General features: G+C 38.8%; 1 protein-coding gene and 1 long non-coding RNA gene across 2 annotated transcripts; one reads left to right on the top strand and one right to left on the bottom strand.

The window, feature by feature from the left end:
• Positions 1-6,283: 6,283 nt before the first annotated feature.
• On the bottom strand, positions 6,284-16,069 carry LOC105184928 (uncharacterized). The gene is made up of 3 exons (XM_011144058.3): positions 15,367-16,069; positions 11,886-12,858; positions 6,284-8,587 (listed from the first exon to the last, which is right to left on the bottom strand). The coding sequence occupies exons 2-3, from the start codon at positions 12,835-12,837 to the stop codon at positions 7,989-7,991; spliced, it is 1,551 nt and encodes a 516-aa protein (XP_011142360.1). The 5' UTR covers positions 12,838-12,858; positions 15,367-16,069; the 3' UTR covers positions 6,284-7,988.
• LOC112589184 (uncharacterized) lies at positions 12,732-14,612 on the top strand. Its single transcript, XR_003113350.1, has 3 exons — positions 12,732-12,786; positions 13,109-13,364; positions 13,478-14,612. It is a non-coding gene; the product is annotated as an uncharacterized LOC112589184 (long non-coding RNA).
• Positions 16,070-18,494: the final 2,425 nt, after the last annotated feature.

Genomic DNA, 18,494 nt, shown 5'->3' with positions numbered 1-18,494 from the left:
CGGGGAATGAGGCTTATTAGCAGGACATTTCTCTCCCCCTACCCCTACCCCTTCTCTCTATCTCTATCTGTCTATCTATTTCTATCTCTCTATTCCATCCTCTCCCTCTATTCCACCCTCTTCCTGCCTCCCCCTTCCTCCTTCCCCCGTCCTCTCGCTGCCTCTCTCTCTCTCTCTCTCTCTCTCTCTCTCTCTCCCCCCCCCTCTACCCGTCTCTCTTGCTTTCGCTCCTACTGTGTTGTGTGTGCTCATCCTTTTCTTCGCCCATCTTTCTCTGTCTCCATCGATATCCTGCGAAGCTACCGCCGAAATCCCGATGATTCCGCGTACGTGACCGGGAACAATACGCGTTTCAGTTTAAATTTTATTCGATGTTCTCGGGGAAATAAAGAATTGCTCTTCCTTTTTACCCTTCCTTCCCTTCCTCTCTCTCTCTCTCTCTCTCTCTCTCTCTCTCTCTCTTTCTCTTTGTTCCTACACTCATGGTTTGCAAGCTGCAATCGTTTCGCGAGAGAAGCAATAGTATCGAAAAGTAATATGTCGGATAAATAAACGATCGATGACCTTGTTCTTCGTATATAACCGGGCTAGCAAGCACATGTAATATTACGACGTTGATATAATATAGCAGATATATTCGCACGAATATGTTTTAAATAATACATAAACGACGTTATGTTGACGTTATCGTGTCGTCTATTTATGATACGACACTGCGGTTTGCACCGTATTATTTCATTTAACATTGAGATAAAAATTTAGATAGCAATATTGGTCATTGGAGCCAGCACACGGTGTAAATGTGTATCTTTTTTTAAACTACGGAAATTCTAATAAATGTCTCTCTCTCTCTCTCTCTCTCTCTCTCTCTCTCTCAAATTACAATAAAAAGGTACAACTTCGCAGGTTTCGACCTTACATTTGGCCCTTCTCAGTGGCTCATTACGCTGTTAATCGAGCAGTAATCGTCAAGATAAAAATCTAGATGTCGCTCTTTTTTTTAATAATTATTACTTGTTTTCATATCGGACATGTTTGTTTTGCCGGATATATCGTCACATTGTAGTTAATTAATAGCGTGATAGATCACCGTTGTATATTCGCTGGTGTATCGTTCTTAATAGTCGCCAGTAAATATAGCATTACAATGATTTTTAAACGATACAAGGATATATTGTAAATATAAGGATGTTGACGAAACATCTTAGCGTCACGAGTTGCTCCTCGATCATTTTGTAGGTCGGGCAAACAAGGACCAGATTTAACAGAAGGGTAAATGACTGCACAAGAGAAAGGATGCATGATGAAGAATCTAACAATAACGCAAAAAAATATGAAATTTCTTAGAATAATATAAACAAAATATCAAATTTCACGAATAATCTAAAGTAATTCTCCTTCTTCGATCGAACAACGAAATTATTTGGAAAAAGTCAAGCAATAATATTTAAGGATTGAAACATCAATTTGTTCGGATCATTCGAATGTTATCATATTTGAATTAAACAAACAATGGGTAAAAATTTTGGCCCATCGTGAGGAACGAACAAAACATATATTGAATATATTGCTACAATAATGCCCTACCTTTTGTTAACTTATCGATCTTCAGAAATTTCAAAATCATCAAATTAACAAAAGTTAGGCCGCTGCTAATAATATATTCTTGAAACTAAATAGAGTAAAAAGTCTAATACCATTTTTTCTTCCGACAAACAGCGAGACATCGTAAATTAAATATTAAAAAAGTTACCGAGTTTTCCTTAAATATCTCAAAAAAGGCAAATAAAAAAATGTTTCAGACAAAAGTTGTTAAAATTAATTAGTAGAAAAGAATGATAAAAAATAAAAAATTGGGGTTTCCATTTAAGAAAACTAATGATCAGTAAATATCTTGAAAGTGGTGCCATCTATAAACAAAATGATATATATGAAAATATTTCTAAGTCGAAAATCTAAACTGTCCTCTGTTAATTTAGCTAATACACGAGTTTGCAACAGCTTCAAAATTTATGCAAAGGCTTCCCGGGCCATTCGATTATTGGATGATAAATCCTCGGATTTGAACATGTTAAACATTCCCGGCATCCCGGTTTAAAGCAAAACTAACGGTGGCATCGTGTTGCCCACGATGGGCCAAAATCGTAAAACCTTTTACCCACTGTTCTTTATTAAATCCCAACAAATTTTCGCCTACGTGTGAAAATACGGTATCTTTAGCGACGTCAACTTGTTGTGACTTGTTAGATTTGTCAATTTTACAATTTACTCGTAAATGACATCGGTCAAATGTCGTTACAGAAGGACCAAAATCCAATGTGCCACATGTTTGCTACCTAAGAAAACGCCACGATGCGCATCTGCGACTTGTGATTCGGCATTTTGTTTAAATGCAACTGTCTGCCTTTCTCTTTCGCTTCACCCGATTCCTCTTCATATACAAAAGTAGTAACAAAAATAAAATTATTGCCATATTGCTTATCATTTTTACTCACACGTACTGCTTTCTTTAAATTAGATTTTGCCTCCAATTTTCGCTGTAAATATGCCCGAGAGTATGTAATATACATACACATACACGTGCGCGTGCGCGCGTGCGACACACGCACGCACACACACACACACGTTTGCTACGCTACGAATCACCGTACTTGACATGCCGCGCATGCATCCTAATCAAGGTAAACTTCAAAGTAAATCAGCGAGCTTGATTAAGACGAAGAATAGACGATCTTTTGTAACATAAAACTACTGGTATAATTACTTTGCGCAATTGCTACTTAATTACAGGTTAAATAAAAGGACACACGTAATGTTATGTCAATAATATACTTTATTGATACATTATTGATACATATTTCTTTCAATAATGCATTTTATAACAATATTTTAATCACATATTTATACGATTAAAATAATTATGATAAATTTAAATATATATATATGTATATATATTGCAAATAAAATTACAATACCGACATAACTTCGATGAGTGATTAATCGATAAATTGATTGATCATTTAACATTTATATAATTGTATGTCAAAAACTATAGGAGAGCAACAATTAAAACAAATATTATTTAACACTCCCGCTTAAAATAAAATCAAGTTCATCGGAGTTTTGCACGATAATGTAAATATTTACGTTGTACGTAATATATATATATATATATATGTGTGTATTATATATATATATTTGTGTGTGTGTGTGTGTGTGTGTGTATAATTGTTTAAATTTATATACGCCCAAGTATATGTGCACTCGTATATGCTTACGTATTACATATGTGCATATATTGAAAATCAGTCTTACAAATAACACAACGCTAGTTGTCATAAGGCAACCTCATTTATGACTATGATTATTTACAAGAGGTAAATAAAAAAAATCGCTTATAAATCACTTTAGCGAAAAAGAACGAAAAAGCGTTAAGTGTCTCTAACGCTTTTCTCGTGTTAAGGATAGATGAATCCTTTTCGTTAAAACAAGTTATATAATATTACAAGTTTCATGCGCGCACAATTTTACAAAATAAAAAACAAAGTTATAAGTAAAAGTAAGCAAAGTAAAAGAAATGTGTCTGACTTAAATTATATTTCTATATTGGGCTTTACACAAACTAATTTATATAAAAAAGAAAAAAGGAATTATTGAGTAATTTCAATAACAGTATAAGTCCAAACGGCATTCCACAGAAAACCAATGCGTTTTAAAATTAAATAAAAAGCTATACGAATTATATACAATCGGCTCTTAACAATAAATTTCCTCGATGTGAAAGTTGATTGTATTCGTATAATAATGCTTGCTACGATTATTGCCTATTGTAAGTGTGCAAACAATTAAACCGTAGAACCGCGCAAATTAAAGTTTTAGCATACATCAGAAAGCGCATGGCGCTTGAATAATGCTCGAAGTAGAAAATAATTATATGTGACAAACCCGTAAAAACTAATTGATTCAATAATTCCATAGCATACATTGGAAAGCGCATGGCGCTTGAATAATGCTCAAAGTAGAAAATAATTATATGTGACAAACCCGTAAAAAATAATTGATTCAGTAATTCCATAGCTACGAATAAAGATCAGTGAAACAAATCCACAAATACTTCCACTCGAGACATAATATTTTATATTATTTTATACTAATTAAAGAAATAAAAAGTAAAACATATGCCATATAAAACAAAAGCATAACGTTCTACTTAATTAAAATTAAAGCAGGAGGCGCCAAAGGTGGGCCTGGCCCACTTAAAAATACGCTGGCCCATTCTTTGGCCCACTCTAAAATTTTAGAAAACTATACAGTTCAAGTTTTCTGCTTTTTTATGTAAAATTATTTTTATAGTTAAAATTTTCAATTAATTTTAAATCTATCTTCTATAATTAATATCTTCTATAATTAATTTTTTTTAGAAACAAAACGCAATGTTAAAAATATTAAAATAAGTGATATATAATATATAATAAACATGGCCCACTCATTTAATGCTGGTTTACTTGCATTAATCTGATGCCACCTATGATCAGTACATAAACATATGCAACTCAGACTTTTAACCTTCTAAGTCCGTGAGATGACTATAGTCATCGCTACATGTACTTCTCAGAAAGCCGTGTGATGCTTTAAGGCATCGCGAAGTTATTCGCGAAGATTTTCATAAAGCAATATATATTTTTCTTTATCTTTTTATTCCAATATTTAAGTCTTTATGTATAATTTTGTTTTGTATAGAGAATATGCTCGACTTGCTGAGAATTGGAGTTAAGGAAAAATTCGTCCGCAAAGGGTTAATATAACGCTATTTTGGAAGAAAAAAAAATGAATCACATAGTGAATGGTGACAAAATATTACAGTTTATAATTATTGCCTTCTGTTTATGTGTTTCTGTTTATATTTTTCGATATCTAAATATTCGTGGATCTTGTATACGGAAGTTATCGAGGCTATTGCTCGACGATTTTTGAATGATGGTTGCATTCGTTAAACGTACTAATCACCTTAAGAAATTATAGTTAAATTTTTATCACCGATAACCCGTCTTTTAAGAACTTTAATTACAAAAGACAGATTATTAACATTAAGATAAAACATATATTCGATGGTGGCACTATCCTTGATTATACATCAAAAAGAGATGTATATTATTTTTATATCTTTGTAAATATATCTCTGTTTCATAAAAATTCTATTGTAATAAATATGGAATGACTTATATCGAGGTAAGAACGTTCAAGGCAGCTTTGGTTTGTCGAGTGTCTGTTGGTCAAGGCAAAGTAATAATTTATAGATTATTATCAAATATCCTTATTTTTTGTTCTATCGTTTGCTCTTCTATTTACACTCGCATCGTAAAAAGTAATTTGTTTAAACATTTTTGAAAGTTCTTCGTAATGCAATAGCAAGAGCTAATTTTCCCACAATTTTAAGCAAAAATTCCCTTGATATACCTTGTCTTGACACATTTGAGTATTTTTTATGTAACCGGTGATCCTTTATTCCATCAGGAGGATCGATCAGACCATTATTTCTAGCGCTGAATAATAATTCATGCGTCATGACAATAGAGTATGAGATCTTTTGTAAATATAGATTAATAGATTCTATCGATAATGTTCTTTGCAGTCTATATAAACCTGAGTTTTTGTTCTTTTTATAACTACGGTACGATAATGAACACAAGAATACGAATCGCAGATCCGTAAGTTTACATCAAAACGTGTTGCCAACTCACTGCTTCTTGTTCGTCAAGTTATTATCATTTTCAGCTGAGTACGACACGTTTTGTTGCAAAATAAAGCGAATCCAAAAATTTACGCCACATGCCACGTTAATATATTTTATAATAATGAAAAAACGGTTAAACATGATAAACATGAAATATATATTTTTAATAATAATAATAATAATAATATATATATGTATATATACTGATGTATATATATATATATGTGCTCAAGTATATATCCGCATCACGAAACTAACAATCAGAGTGCGTTCGTGTCTGAATAGCATTTAAAGATAATTTTATTATGTTTTCGCGAGCAATATATATATATATATTTTTTTTATGTGTGTGTGTATATATATATATACACACACACATACATATACACATATGTATATATATGTATGTATATATACATATATATACACACACACACATATATATATTTTATTTTTCTTTCTACATAAATACACACGTTATATATATGTATATATGTAACACACTATATATGTATATATAACTTACTGTTATATATATATGTATGAAGCGGTAAAACTATGAATTTAATCGGTAACATTTTTTAATCAGTCTTAATGAGTCTTAATTGAATGTTATTCGTTGCACTTACAATGAGGTAGTTCGTATTATCATGCTATGCAAGATCGTAGCAAGCTCGATTGTAGGTGCAGCTGACCGAGGTGTCTTCCGCGCTCTAACCCCCTAAACGTTTTTCAAGTTGCAAATGTTACCCAATTTCCGCAGGGGTAACGTTCTCACGTTTACTATAAATTTCTCTCACACCTCGCACCTCCGATACAATCGCGCAGCTCAACAAATACTGCTTGCTACAATCGTGATATCATGAGATGATGTGCCTTGAGCAATATTGCAACTATATCCCGCAGCCGTGATCGATGCTAAAGGAATAACTAATAATTAAATTTATGAGATATATAATCTTAAATTATCTTACATGAAAGTCGACACACAATTGAAAAACGTTAATAAAATTGTGCGCAGCGCGTAACTTATGCAAAATGTCGTGAACACGGAGAGTACACCGAGTTCTGAATTTCCCACGTAATTACCTGTGAGGTTAGCGATTACAGCGGGAAAACGAGAATCTCTGGAGATCAGCATAAGTCTATTGTGGACGATTTGATCGATATGCTTCGATTGCCTCTTTGTACTCTGAATTAAAAACATTTTGCAATTTCTCTTCAACGATATCAGGCATTATCGTTCTTGCATGAAAGAAATATCCAAAACAATAAAATAAGATATTTTGCATAATAATAACATAATAATAAAATAATATTAAAATTATTTTTATAATCCTTGAGATGGACCTGGATGAACTTGGGACGCAGCGCTATACAATTATTCAGTCTCTTATCTACGACGTATGCTCAGTCTTGTACAAGGCAGGAAACCGGAGGTAGTGACGGAAATTCTTTCTTTGCCGTAAGTTCTCAAGTGATACGGACGCCGTAGATTTTAGAATTACCTTGAATATCATTCAATGTTGAGATCTTAAAGCGCAATCAAAAACTTTAAAGTGAACAATGACGAACAATATCCCGGTAAAAAGCGGCAATTGTTCGAGATAACAACAGATATTGCTGTCGCAAAAACGCTGCGTTTTTCGACTTATTATTATTATTTTCTTTTATTCGTTATCACGTGTAGACGATCTCCCTAAAGGAAGAGACGGCTCCAGAATGAGTCGAAAGCTTCAAACGCACCTTTTCCTCGTATTGCGTTTTCTCTTAAGAAATGAGGAAAAAGGAAATGTTACTTTGCCCACGCGAATGTTTAGGAATTAACTTCCTTTCATATGAACCATATTCAATAGACCACAGCCGCTGTACATGTAGTCGATATCCTGCATGACGTATAAGATTTTAGATCGTAGCTGGTGCATCGATACGCCCGAGAAGCAAAGACTGCTTCTTTTGTTATAGCTTACTATATTGGAACTTGCTTTCTTAAAGCAAGTTTCAATATAGTCCTTTATAGCTTTTATAACGTTAAGGATTATCAGCATGGACTCTTCGGCATTTGCCGTGGCTAGCACCAAGAGCCACGGAGAGAGGCTTCCGGGAACGCCGTGGTGAAGATGAGCAGGCAAAGTTAGGTTGCGTTCCGATATTTACTGCCAGCACTAAAAAGCTATAATATATGCGACACAAACTATGTATTTTTAATACTGGCAGTGAATATCGAACGCAGCGTTCGAAAACAAGAGGCAAATTAATTGTAGTCTTGACGATCGTTCGACACAGACGCGTCCTGCGACTCCTCATGGACTACGCTCGACGTAGCAGGTGGCATTATCACTGGAACGTCAGACTTACGATTCAGCGACAGATCCTCCACCTCGTCCTCCAGCTTCAGCTCCTGCTTGACGCGTATGGTCGGGCTCATGTTACGCTGCGACATCGTGGATTCGCCGTGATCCTGCGACATCGCGGAGTCGCTGTGACCTTGCGACGTATCCTTGACCTTGACGTTCTCGAACGACGTCGCGTTCTCCACGATGCTCGCGCTGTTGGTATCGCGCTCGTTGTCGGTTTCGACCAAGCTGTTGCTATAGATGTTGCCTTTCACGTTGCCGTAGAAGCCACTGTTGCCGTTGCTGCCGTTGGGCGCGCGCTTAAAGGGCCGCGGCGTACTGATGCCGAGCTTCTTTACCTTGTCGTACAGCGTGCGCGATGGCACGCCATGGTTGCGCGCCGCTTGAACGGGACTTATGCCCGACTTGACCGCTTCGATCGCCCGCATGATGTCGTCCCGGGAGTATTGCTTGTACCGCTTCCACTCTGGTCTCTGATGTGCGAAATTTGCCACATCTGCAACGAAAGAAGCTTCGTATTAACGCGATTAATCAGAATGATCGCGATGATCATTGATGATCATCATATGATGATTTAGATACATTAAAAATCTGGTATAAATATAGATATTCTTTACCGAAAAATAATGTATCAAGAGGCACAGCAGTGCCTATATTTATGCGAAACTGCGAGTTGAAACGAGGTAAGATATTCATATTTCAGCAATGGTTGAATCGATCAAGGTTTTTCTAGTCCCAATCGAATCGGCCTTAGAAAATAGGAAGAAAAGTGCTCTTATGTTTTTCGTTTACGTTGTCTCTAAACGGAAGTATTTTAAGATAATAATCCGAATCACGGGAACTTTCATTTTAGTAAGAAACGTTAAACCCACAGGAGTGGAGATTTGCACATTTTGCTTTTCTGATATCAGAAGCGTTACAGTGAAGAAGCAGACAGCAGCGAGTGCGAGTGAGTAAGCGAGAGAGAGTGAGAGAGAGAGAGAGAGAGAAGAATATGCTAGAATATAGAAGAGAAAATGTGCGAAAGAGAAAAAGCGGGAGAGAGAGAGAGAGAGAGAGAGAGAGAGAGAGAGAGAGAGAGAGAGAGAGAGAGAGAGAGAGAGAGAGAGAGAGAGAGAGAGAGAGAGAGGGAGGGGGGAAATAGGGGTGAGAAGTTAGGTTGAAAAAGAGGAGGGTGAGAAAGGGAGGGTGAGTAAGGGGTAAAAATCATACCAAAGAATCGAAGATGCAGCTGAACTAATCCGAAAAAAAATATAAAGAAAAAGAATTTACATTTTTGTGATACGAAGACGTCATGCATGTGTAGAAGTAGATGAAAAATATTTTGAAGACTTTTTATAAACATCAAAATAATAATAAAGTAATAATATGGTAAGACGCTCGTTCGTTGAACTTGTGTTACCAATATCGAAAACGTTTGTAACTCTGAAAGAGTTGATTTTTCGTTCAACTTACTGAGCACCTTTTACACAGTATAACGAGCACTATCTACCTTGTAAAACCTGAACTTTTTTTCTTAACATTCTGTACATATATCATATAAATGCATACTCATTACAAGCTTTCAGAGCACGCGTAGGACAGTTCTAATTAATCGATTTTTTATTAGAAACCCATGTCCGGAAACGTCACGTTTCTGTGTCACAACTAAGAGAAAATTCTAGTCACGCGTCAGGTCAAAGACCTTTTAGGCATCTTTGGTCTACCTGCAGAAGCAGATACCCATGTATTGGGGTTTTGATGTTTTGCTTTGATGTTTTTTTTTATGTTTTGGGATTTTAACTACAGGAGAAAGCTGTCAAAATGCGGACCATTAACATCATTACAAACCTACCATTCTTGGAATCTGATCCAAGATATAACACGCGACATTTTTGAACACACACGAATCCCTAATAAAAAATTGTTCAATTATAACCCTCTTACATGTCATAAAAGTTTATAATGTAAGTATTCATTTATATGTCCTGTGTATATACACGCGGTGCCTGCAAATTCAAGCATACCTGCCGTGTGCAAGTAGATTAGGTCGAACTTAATAAAAAAATCTTGTGCCATTTTGCAAAGATCCTTTGGAATGCTGAAGTATTAATGAGAAAAGATAGGCTAATCGGTGCACATTTTACGCTGAGACGATCTCACCGAAAATGGTTTCGACTTATCGATCAGCTACAGTGGCTGATATCAGCTGAGAAGCAAAGTGCGCGATCGACTATCTAAGAAAGAGTCAAAAAGCCTCAGTCATTGTCGATAAGATCGCGTCTCCCGAGTTTTCAGAAAACTGACCTGCGTATCACCGTATCGGCATAATTTATCTTTTTCCATCGAAACTGTACCTGAAAACTGTACACAATTCTTGCGCAACAATAGAAGATTTCTATTCAATTTGACTCATTCTACCTGCACGACGGATGTGTCTTGTATTTCCGGACATATATAGGATGTCCCATAACAATTGTTACAGAGCTCATGGAGAGCGGGTTAAGATAAACATAAAAGTCCCATACCGTTTTGCGATACTCACGATAATTATCGAGTTATTAATGACAGAAATCTAAGGAGCCGGGGAGACATAAATCAGACTAAGACAAACATAAAAGTCCCATACCGTTTTGTGATATTCGCAATAGTTATCGAATTATTAATTACAGAAATCTGACGAATGAGCGCGCGTCAAAATGGGTGATTGGGGAAGTGTTGCCGCTCGGGTCACAGCGTGTTTCATCTAGCCGCTTCTAAAGCCCGTATCAGATTATGGATTGGGATTGAGTATTGGATTGAAATTTAACCAATCAGGGCTAAGTTTACTATATTTGAGATTATTTTGTTTTTTCCAATTGGTCAAATTTCAATCCAATCTCAATCCCAATCCATAGTCTGATATGAGCTTAAGGCTCGTCGCCAACAGTTGCTGAATCGACTAGGCCGTGCTGTAAAACGCCGGGGTGTCGGGAAGAGAATACGGGAGTAGTTCCCCTGACTCCCCCCCACACCGGTCCGAAAGGTAGATACCCCGGTGGGATTTTAGCCGGTAGGAGTCCAGCATAACCCCCGCTCTCTATTTAATTTGGAAATTTCAAAATCATCAAATTAACCAAATTCAGGGCGCTATCGGAACAATATATTCTTGAGACTAAAAAGAGCAAAAAAGTCTAGTACCACTTTTTCTTCTGACAAATAGTTAGCGAGATATCGTGAGTTAAATAATGAAAAAGTTATCAAGTTTTCCTTAAATATCTCAAAAAATATTAGATAAATAAAAAAATATTTCAGACAAAAGTTATGCAAATTAATTGCTAAAAAAAGATGATGTAATAAAAAATTAGAGTATCCATTTAAGATTTTTATGTTGATCTTGACTGGACTTTTCAAGGTTATCCCAAGGTCAAATTCATAACGTCAGTAAATAGATCCTTTGAAGCCCTACAACTTTTGTCTGACATATTTTTCTCTAAAATGTCGCGTTAACGAAAAAATCGAGTGATCCGGGTGATCTGAAGCACCCGATACATGATATACAATAATATGATATATGATAAACAAAGCAATACTAGTACTCTTCTAGATATGACAGTATATATGATTTGTTACAACTGTAATTGTTATACTGATATCCGAGAGTAACGAAAAGCACACCTGATCAACGATGCATCCACACGACACGCAAGACCCTCCAAGACGGCTCAAAGACTCGTGAAAGACGTCCTATTTTTTTTCTACGTCTTTTGAACGTCCTTGAGGCGTCTTGGAGACATACGTGTTGTGTGAGCACGAAGTTTCTCTGGACTACTCACTTGACTTATTGTCGCCGGCGTACGACTGCGGCGAGACTCGTTGCTTCTCCTCCTCTTCCACCGCAGGAGCATCCGCGTAGGGGCTTTGCGCCCTTTCAGCGTGCGGCATGAAGTCGGCATGTTTGTCGTCGCTCGTCGAGCTGGTGTTGTTCGCACAGAAGTGGCCCTCTTGATGATTGTCGGCGTGTGGGATGTTCAGGTAACCCTTATCAAGCACCGTGCGCAGGATCGGCGTGTCACGGTTCGCCGACAGCAGTTGCTGATGCGCCGCGATTATGTTGTCGCTCCGCTTGCGCTTGAGCTGCGTGAAGGATTTCGTCGCGAAGTCGATGTTGCTCTCGTGGCTGCCGAGACGCTGCGAATACGGGTTGATCCTGGGATAGGTCGATAACCCGGCCCACGGCATCACGTCCAGCCCCCGATCGATTGAGGGCGACTTACCACCGTAGAAGGCGCCGTAGGAGTTGCCGGTAGAGTGCGGCGGCGAACCGTGAGTGTGTTGCGGCGGCCCGCCGGTGCTTGTGCTGATGGCGGGTGGCGGCGACATCGTCGTCACCGCCTCCTCGCGCTGCTCGTCAGCTTGCGAGCCGCCGGCGTTCTCCTCCACCAGGCCCTTCACCTTCAGCACTCCCGCGATCTTCAGTAGACTGCCCAGATGCTCCTGCGCCACGTTCACCTCGCCGCGATACATGTACTCGAGGATCGCCTTGATCTCCGACAGCTTCACGTCCTTCAGCACCACGATCGGGTGGCCGCACTGGAGCTCGGAGAACAGGCTTTGGAAGTAAGACGAGCACGCGATCAGGACCACCTTGTGACATTTGATGGTGCCGCCTTCTGCGGCGATGGTGACATCGGTGAACGCTTCTTTGGCGAGCAGCTCGTCGAATACGTTGAGAAGGTTCGCGCGATGGTTGTTCCAGCGGAGGCAGTATTGTTGAGATGGATTCATGGTGGTCGGGTTAAAGTTCACCTGCAAAGAGATCAGTCGTTAGCATGCAATTGTGTTATCGGCTTTATACTCGATCTCCGTTTCCGCACTTTTTTCCACTTATTTTTTCTTCTCTTCTTTTCCCCCCTCTCTCTCTCTCTCTCTCTCTCTCTCTCTCTCTCTCTTCTTTCTTTCTTTCCTCTGTTTGTAGGTTAATCTAATTCAATCGCTCTAATTCAATCTTTTAATTCTCAATTAAATCGATTAATTCGATGTCGATGCAACGTATTAGGACAACTGTCGACTTGCCTGCCGACGCGAAGGTATGACTAAGGCTACCAGAAGGAAAATGATCAACCGAGAGACTGCACGAAACACGTCCGACCTGAGCGTTGTCCGAATCGCGACTGAAACGCTGGAAATGTTTTCGCCCTTTCCCTCGTTCGCTTTTCCTTATCACAAAATTGAGGCGAGATTAGTCATTTGGGTCTGAGTGAAAACGTGGCAAAAAACAAACCCGTAGGATCGCTGTTCGAACTGATAAAGACGTGAGTCATAAAAAAAAAAGAAAATCCTAGCTCAGCCTTTGCTTCTTATCTCCGTATTTAAAATCGACGTGTATTGTGTTTGCCAAAGATTATCTCTCACTTCTTCCCTATAGGTGCACATTAGAAGCAGACCTTAAATACATATTAATTATGGTAGATAAGCGTCCGCCGGACTAATGTGGTTCTATCCGCTGTTGCTCGCGGTACGCTAAATAACTCTGCGCACCATCTAAACGTTTCGAGCCCGAGAATGTTTTCGGAACGTGCATTTTCGATGCGCATTACGAGGATTATGCCGCGTCCTGCGGCAATAACGTTGACGCGCAGGTACGATATTATAAATAATACAAATAGGACTATGAAAATAGGAAGTCTTTCCTCTGCGAGGAAAGAAATAACAAGGTAAGGATGAGAAAAATGCTGCAAACAATGGATGAAAATTCAAGTACACATATAAATAAATAAGAATCGAGAAGAATCGAGAAATATGTAAAAAAAAGAATAGCAGACACGAAATATTGTAAATATCGTAAACGAAATACGATGCGCGGAAATCGTGAAGTTGGCGCGCGTCGAGGGCAGCGATAAAAAAGCGATAAGTGATTTTACGGGCGAATAAGAACAAAATTGTGGTAGTCGCGTTGCATTATATACCTGCCGCTGGCTACTGACCGTATCTATAGATAATTTTTTCAAGTTCCTGATGATAACGGCATACATGTATGCACGACATTGTGCCACAATAGCAGCGGTCCTACAGCCATTGACAATTCCCGTACTCTTGTTTGATTTTGATTTGGCTTTGTGCTGTGTGTGTAGCTTTGTGTGTGTGTGTGTGTGGGGTTCGTTAGAGAATTTCCCATTTTTCTCATTTGTTATCTTATCTCGCTGTATCACTGCGCAAAGAATTTGAAAGATAAGGAGAAGAAAAGGGACGATCGATAATGCGACCCAACGCCCTTGAAGGGATAATAGGCAAAAAACAAGCGCGCTGCGAGGGTAGTCGATATTTGCATTTCCCGCGAACGAGACACGTCACGCGCCAATTCCCACGTTCGCCCGATCACAACGTCGCTGTCGGACAATACAGTGGTAGAAAAGCATACACGTGCAAACGCGAAGTGCTCAAAACTGTCAACAGCGCCGTCGACTTTTAATTTAACCGTATTTTTATCATACGGTTTGCAAATTAATAAGCGTTACCCTTATTTGTCGTGCGACTTCGAGAAAGAATTCCTGAAGCAAGAATACAGCATAAAAAAATTTAATAATCAATAATCAACAATTAACTAATTAATTAATTAATTAGTGATCATTGATCGATAATTGGTCGATTATTGCTTCATCATAGATAAATTTTTCCTTCATTGTACATTTAAAATTTGTTACTGATATCAATGAGTAATCATTGAGTAATTAATTGTGCATATTGCAATTCGGTCTACTTATGTTTAATTATTCTTATACGATAAAGAAATGTCCATGCCAATGAAATATACGCGTGACTTGTAATTGTTCTGTAAACTTATAACAGCAACATTGTAACGTATATTTTAACACTCTACAGAGAGACGATAAAAAATGTCGACCACCAATGAAATATGTAATTGTTCTTGTAATTGACTTGTAATTGTGTAAATTTATAAGATTGATCGCAGTAGCAACATTGTAACGTATATTTTAACGTTACAGAGAGACGTCACTTTTTATATTTCGACAGCACACGCAACTGTCCTCCAATTATTTCCATTCTCATTTCAAATATTCTCATTCTGAGCTTCCAGCTTTATTCTTATTCCGACTGCGAATTCTATTTTACATGAATAGTGAATTAACGCGCGGACTGCGGTACCAAAGTATATCGCGATGACGAATTCTCTCGCAAAGTCTTTCCCCGTCGGTCTTTTGTTGCGAAAATGCAAACGCGATAAAAAAATAACGTTATAAAAAGGAAACGTTATAAAAAGAAAAGGTTATAAAAAGAAAACAATGTTCTACTTACACAACAAGAGTCACCGGCACGATGAAGACACGTGATTCACGCGATTTAAGTTATCGTACTGAAGTAAAATGGAGAACACAATGCCTTGTGCGTCGGTTTCGAATCTCTTTAACCTGTTTTGTGAAACTTCAGCTTCGCCTTCGCCCTCGTCCTCGTCGTCGTCCTCACATATCACACTGTCATTTCTTCCCGCATCAGGAAATATGTATCTCAACTTCGCCAGCTTCGAGGTGTGCATATGCGCCCTACGACGACTCCACGTGTTTCTCGTAGAATATAATCCTCCCCTTGCTGCGATCTGTATGCGCGTCTGTGCGCATATACGAATGATTTTGTCGCGCGTGCTCACGCTGTCGCGATGCGAGATAAGAGTACACTGTGACGAAACCAGATATATAGCGAGTTAGGACCTCCGGCAGAATGAGAGGAGGGCAGCGGAGGGACAAGCAAGAGAAAAAAGAGATGAAGAAGGTTTCTCTCGATCGGAAAAGCGCTTCGCAGTGCGAACTCTGAGTTTGTTGGATGGTGAGTACTGTCGAAATTCTGAGCAGACATTCGCTACTCAGCTCGCAGTCTGCGACGTCTGCGGTACTACTATAGGGATAGGGATGGGACTCCGCTTACTGACCCGCCCGGCGTTGCTTCCATTTGTGTGCCACTTCCAGTGGCGTAAGGTTAGGTTAGTGCCAAAACTGGATTTCAGTCCCAACTGCAAATCTATACACTAAAGGAATATCGGGCCATAATCTAATCTCCCCTTTCTTGCCAACGTGACTCACAATTTTAACTGCCGATGTAGGTATGAAATTATTGGATTTTCGCTTCATCGGATTATGTCTTTCTTGCCGTTATGCTGTCAAAATGGTCACGAGTCACGAAAATGCAGGCATAGAGTCTTTCCGGTGCATTTAAACTGTGCGAAAAAATATGACTTTCCGGCATATTTATTCTCGACTCGAACAAGCTCGAAGATTCGTCAAAGTGAAACGAGACTCTCATAATCTTATGACATGAAACTCGATTATATTTAATTAAGGACAAGAAGTCTGAAACTTTTAGGAGATTGCCGAATTTTAGTGGAATTTTCGCGTCGCCAAAAATAAATGCGTTGAAGACTGAGCCTTATTTCTCTCTCTCTCTCTCTCTCTCTCTCTCTCTCTCTCTCTCTCTCTCTCTCTCTCTCTCTCTCTCTCTCTCTCTCTTTTTCTCTCTCTACAAGGGAAGATCAAATTTCCTTTTAAGCTCGTCTTTAGAAGCGGCTCATTTCTCTCTTTACAAAACAGTACTGTCAATGTTTCACAAGGAAAAACCCGATTTCGGTCCGCTGACCGCATGCTGAAATTAAAGTAATCAGCACCACTCCGGTTCGTGCGATTTACCACGTGCGGACAATAAATTTGAAATATTTATTTATCAATTAAACAAGGATCTCGCGCTCGAATACAAACGATCGCGATTAATGCGCGCGCGGAAAATATAAAACCTTACGCCACTGTAGAAGCATTTGACGCATCACACACGTGTACGTGCACATGACGCGTACGCACACACGCATCGTGGTCGTCAGCGGCCAATCACGCGGCTGCTAAGTTAGCATCGTGGGACGCACTCGTGTGCGTATACAGACGCGTGACACACTAACATTGCACGGCAACCAACTGCACGACGTCATCTTCCTGCACTATACCTAATGGTGAGTATGTGTGTGATCACGAAAATTGCCACCACGCCCAAATCCTCGATATATCCGCCGCGAGCGGATTTGCATGTATATGTGCACGCACATGTGTGTGCAATTTCGGCTCACGCACATGCGACCGCCCTATGCTTTCCGGACGCATACCCTACCCGCAAGTTGGGTAACGTTACCCAATGCGGGGGATGAAGGCATGCTGCTTCTATTCGAGTATCGTGAGAAAATCGCGAACGCGGCCATAGAAGGGAAAAGAGAAGTACCTCGACGGAAGCAGTCGGCCGTTGCCGTATCGCGCCGGTCGTTAATCTTCAAAATGAGGATTAGCGGAACGTTTCTACGCGATATGCACGTGCGCGTGCGTGTGCGTCAGCATACGTTAGTAATTATGAATTTTCCTGGATACTTTACACGGCTTATAACTGTGCATGCAAAGTTCAATTACCGAGCGTCGCGTAACGATATGTCGCAGGAAAGTGACATCACGTACGTGCGACCGGCGAAAATTCTCCTCTTTCCACATCAATCTAAGGCTGTTTTATACAACTATGTAGAGAAAAAATGTATACGACGATCTGCGAGGAAAGTTTCCCGGATAAAATATTTAAATACATTTAAATATGTCGAAACTTGTCTGCAGTAATCGTAGTCGGGTTTACATTCGATTAGGATGGAGATTGTATTATTTTTTAAATGTACAGGGTGTCCGGGTGTCCGTTCTTTTGGAAACGAATAATTTAGCGATAAATATGAGTATATTGAATTTTGAACCTTGAATCTTGAACCTGTCGCCAGGCACAATGGTCGTCATATAATTGTAAATTAGATCATTCTGAATAAAAAAGTCCTTTATCATTTTGCAAATAAGTATGCAAATATTCAAGTTATCGATTAAAAGAACCTCTACATGTGATCATTTTCAATTATTAATAACTTGATAATTATTGCGACTTTTGCAAAATGATACTTGACTTTTCTTTTCAGTTTCATCTGATCAATTTTCACAATTTTTCGTGTCCAAACGATCCCGGACACCCGGTATGGGTATATAATTAGCCAAAGATTAGGCTAGGTTTTTCCGCCTTTTCCGATGTGACAGTCAATCGTCTGCGATCATTAACACAGCGGGAACATTAGCGAAGAATTATAGATGACGATCGTACTTAATCGATGAATAATTCGTTTCCATTAAATGCAGCAGAAGGCAAAGTTTCTTGCGCATTCGCCCGAAAAAGCATTCTTATTACATAATAACGTCAAATTCGTGATCTGGGAAAGGACTTGGAAACATTTACGTTTCCAAGTTAAGCTAGAGCCACACGGTGCTTGTTTTCATGGTGCATTGCTTGCTGCAAGAAAATACTGCCTTCTGATTGGTACATTTCCGAAGATGGATGGAAATGCACCAATCAGAACGCAGTATTTTCAACCAGCA

This window comes from Harpegnathos saltator, unplaced genomic scaffold, assembly GCF_003227715.2.
Source record: "Harpegnathos saltator strain DR-91 unplaced genomic scaffold, Hsal_v8.6 scaffold418, whole genome shotgun sequence".
Classification (NCBI taxonomy): Eukaryota; Metazoa; Arthropoda; class Insecta; order Hymenoptera; family Formicidae; genus Harpegnathos; species Harpegnathos saltator.
This window is presented reverse-complemented; position numbering and strand designations above follow the sequence as displayed.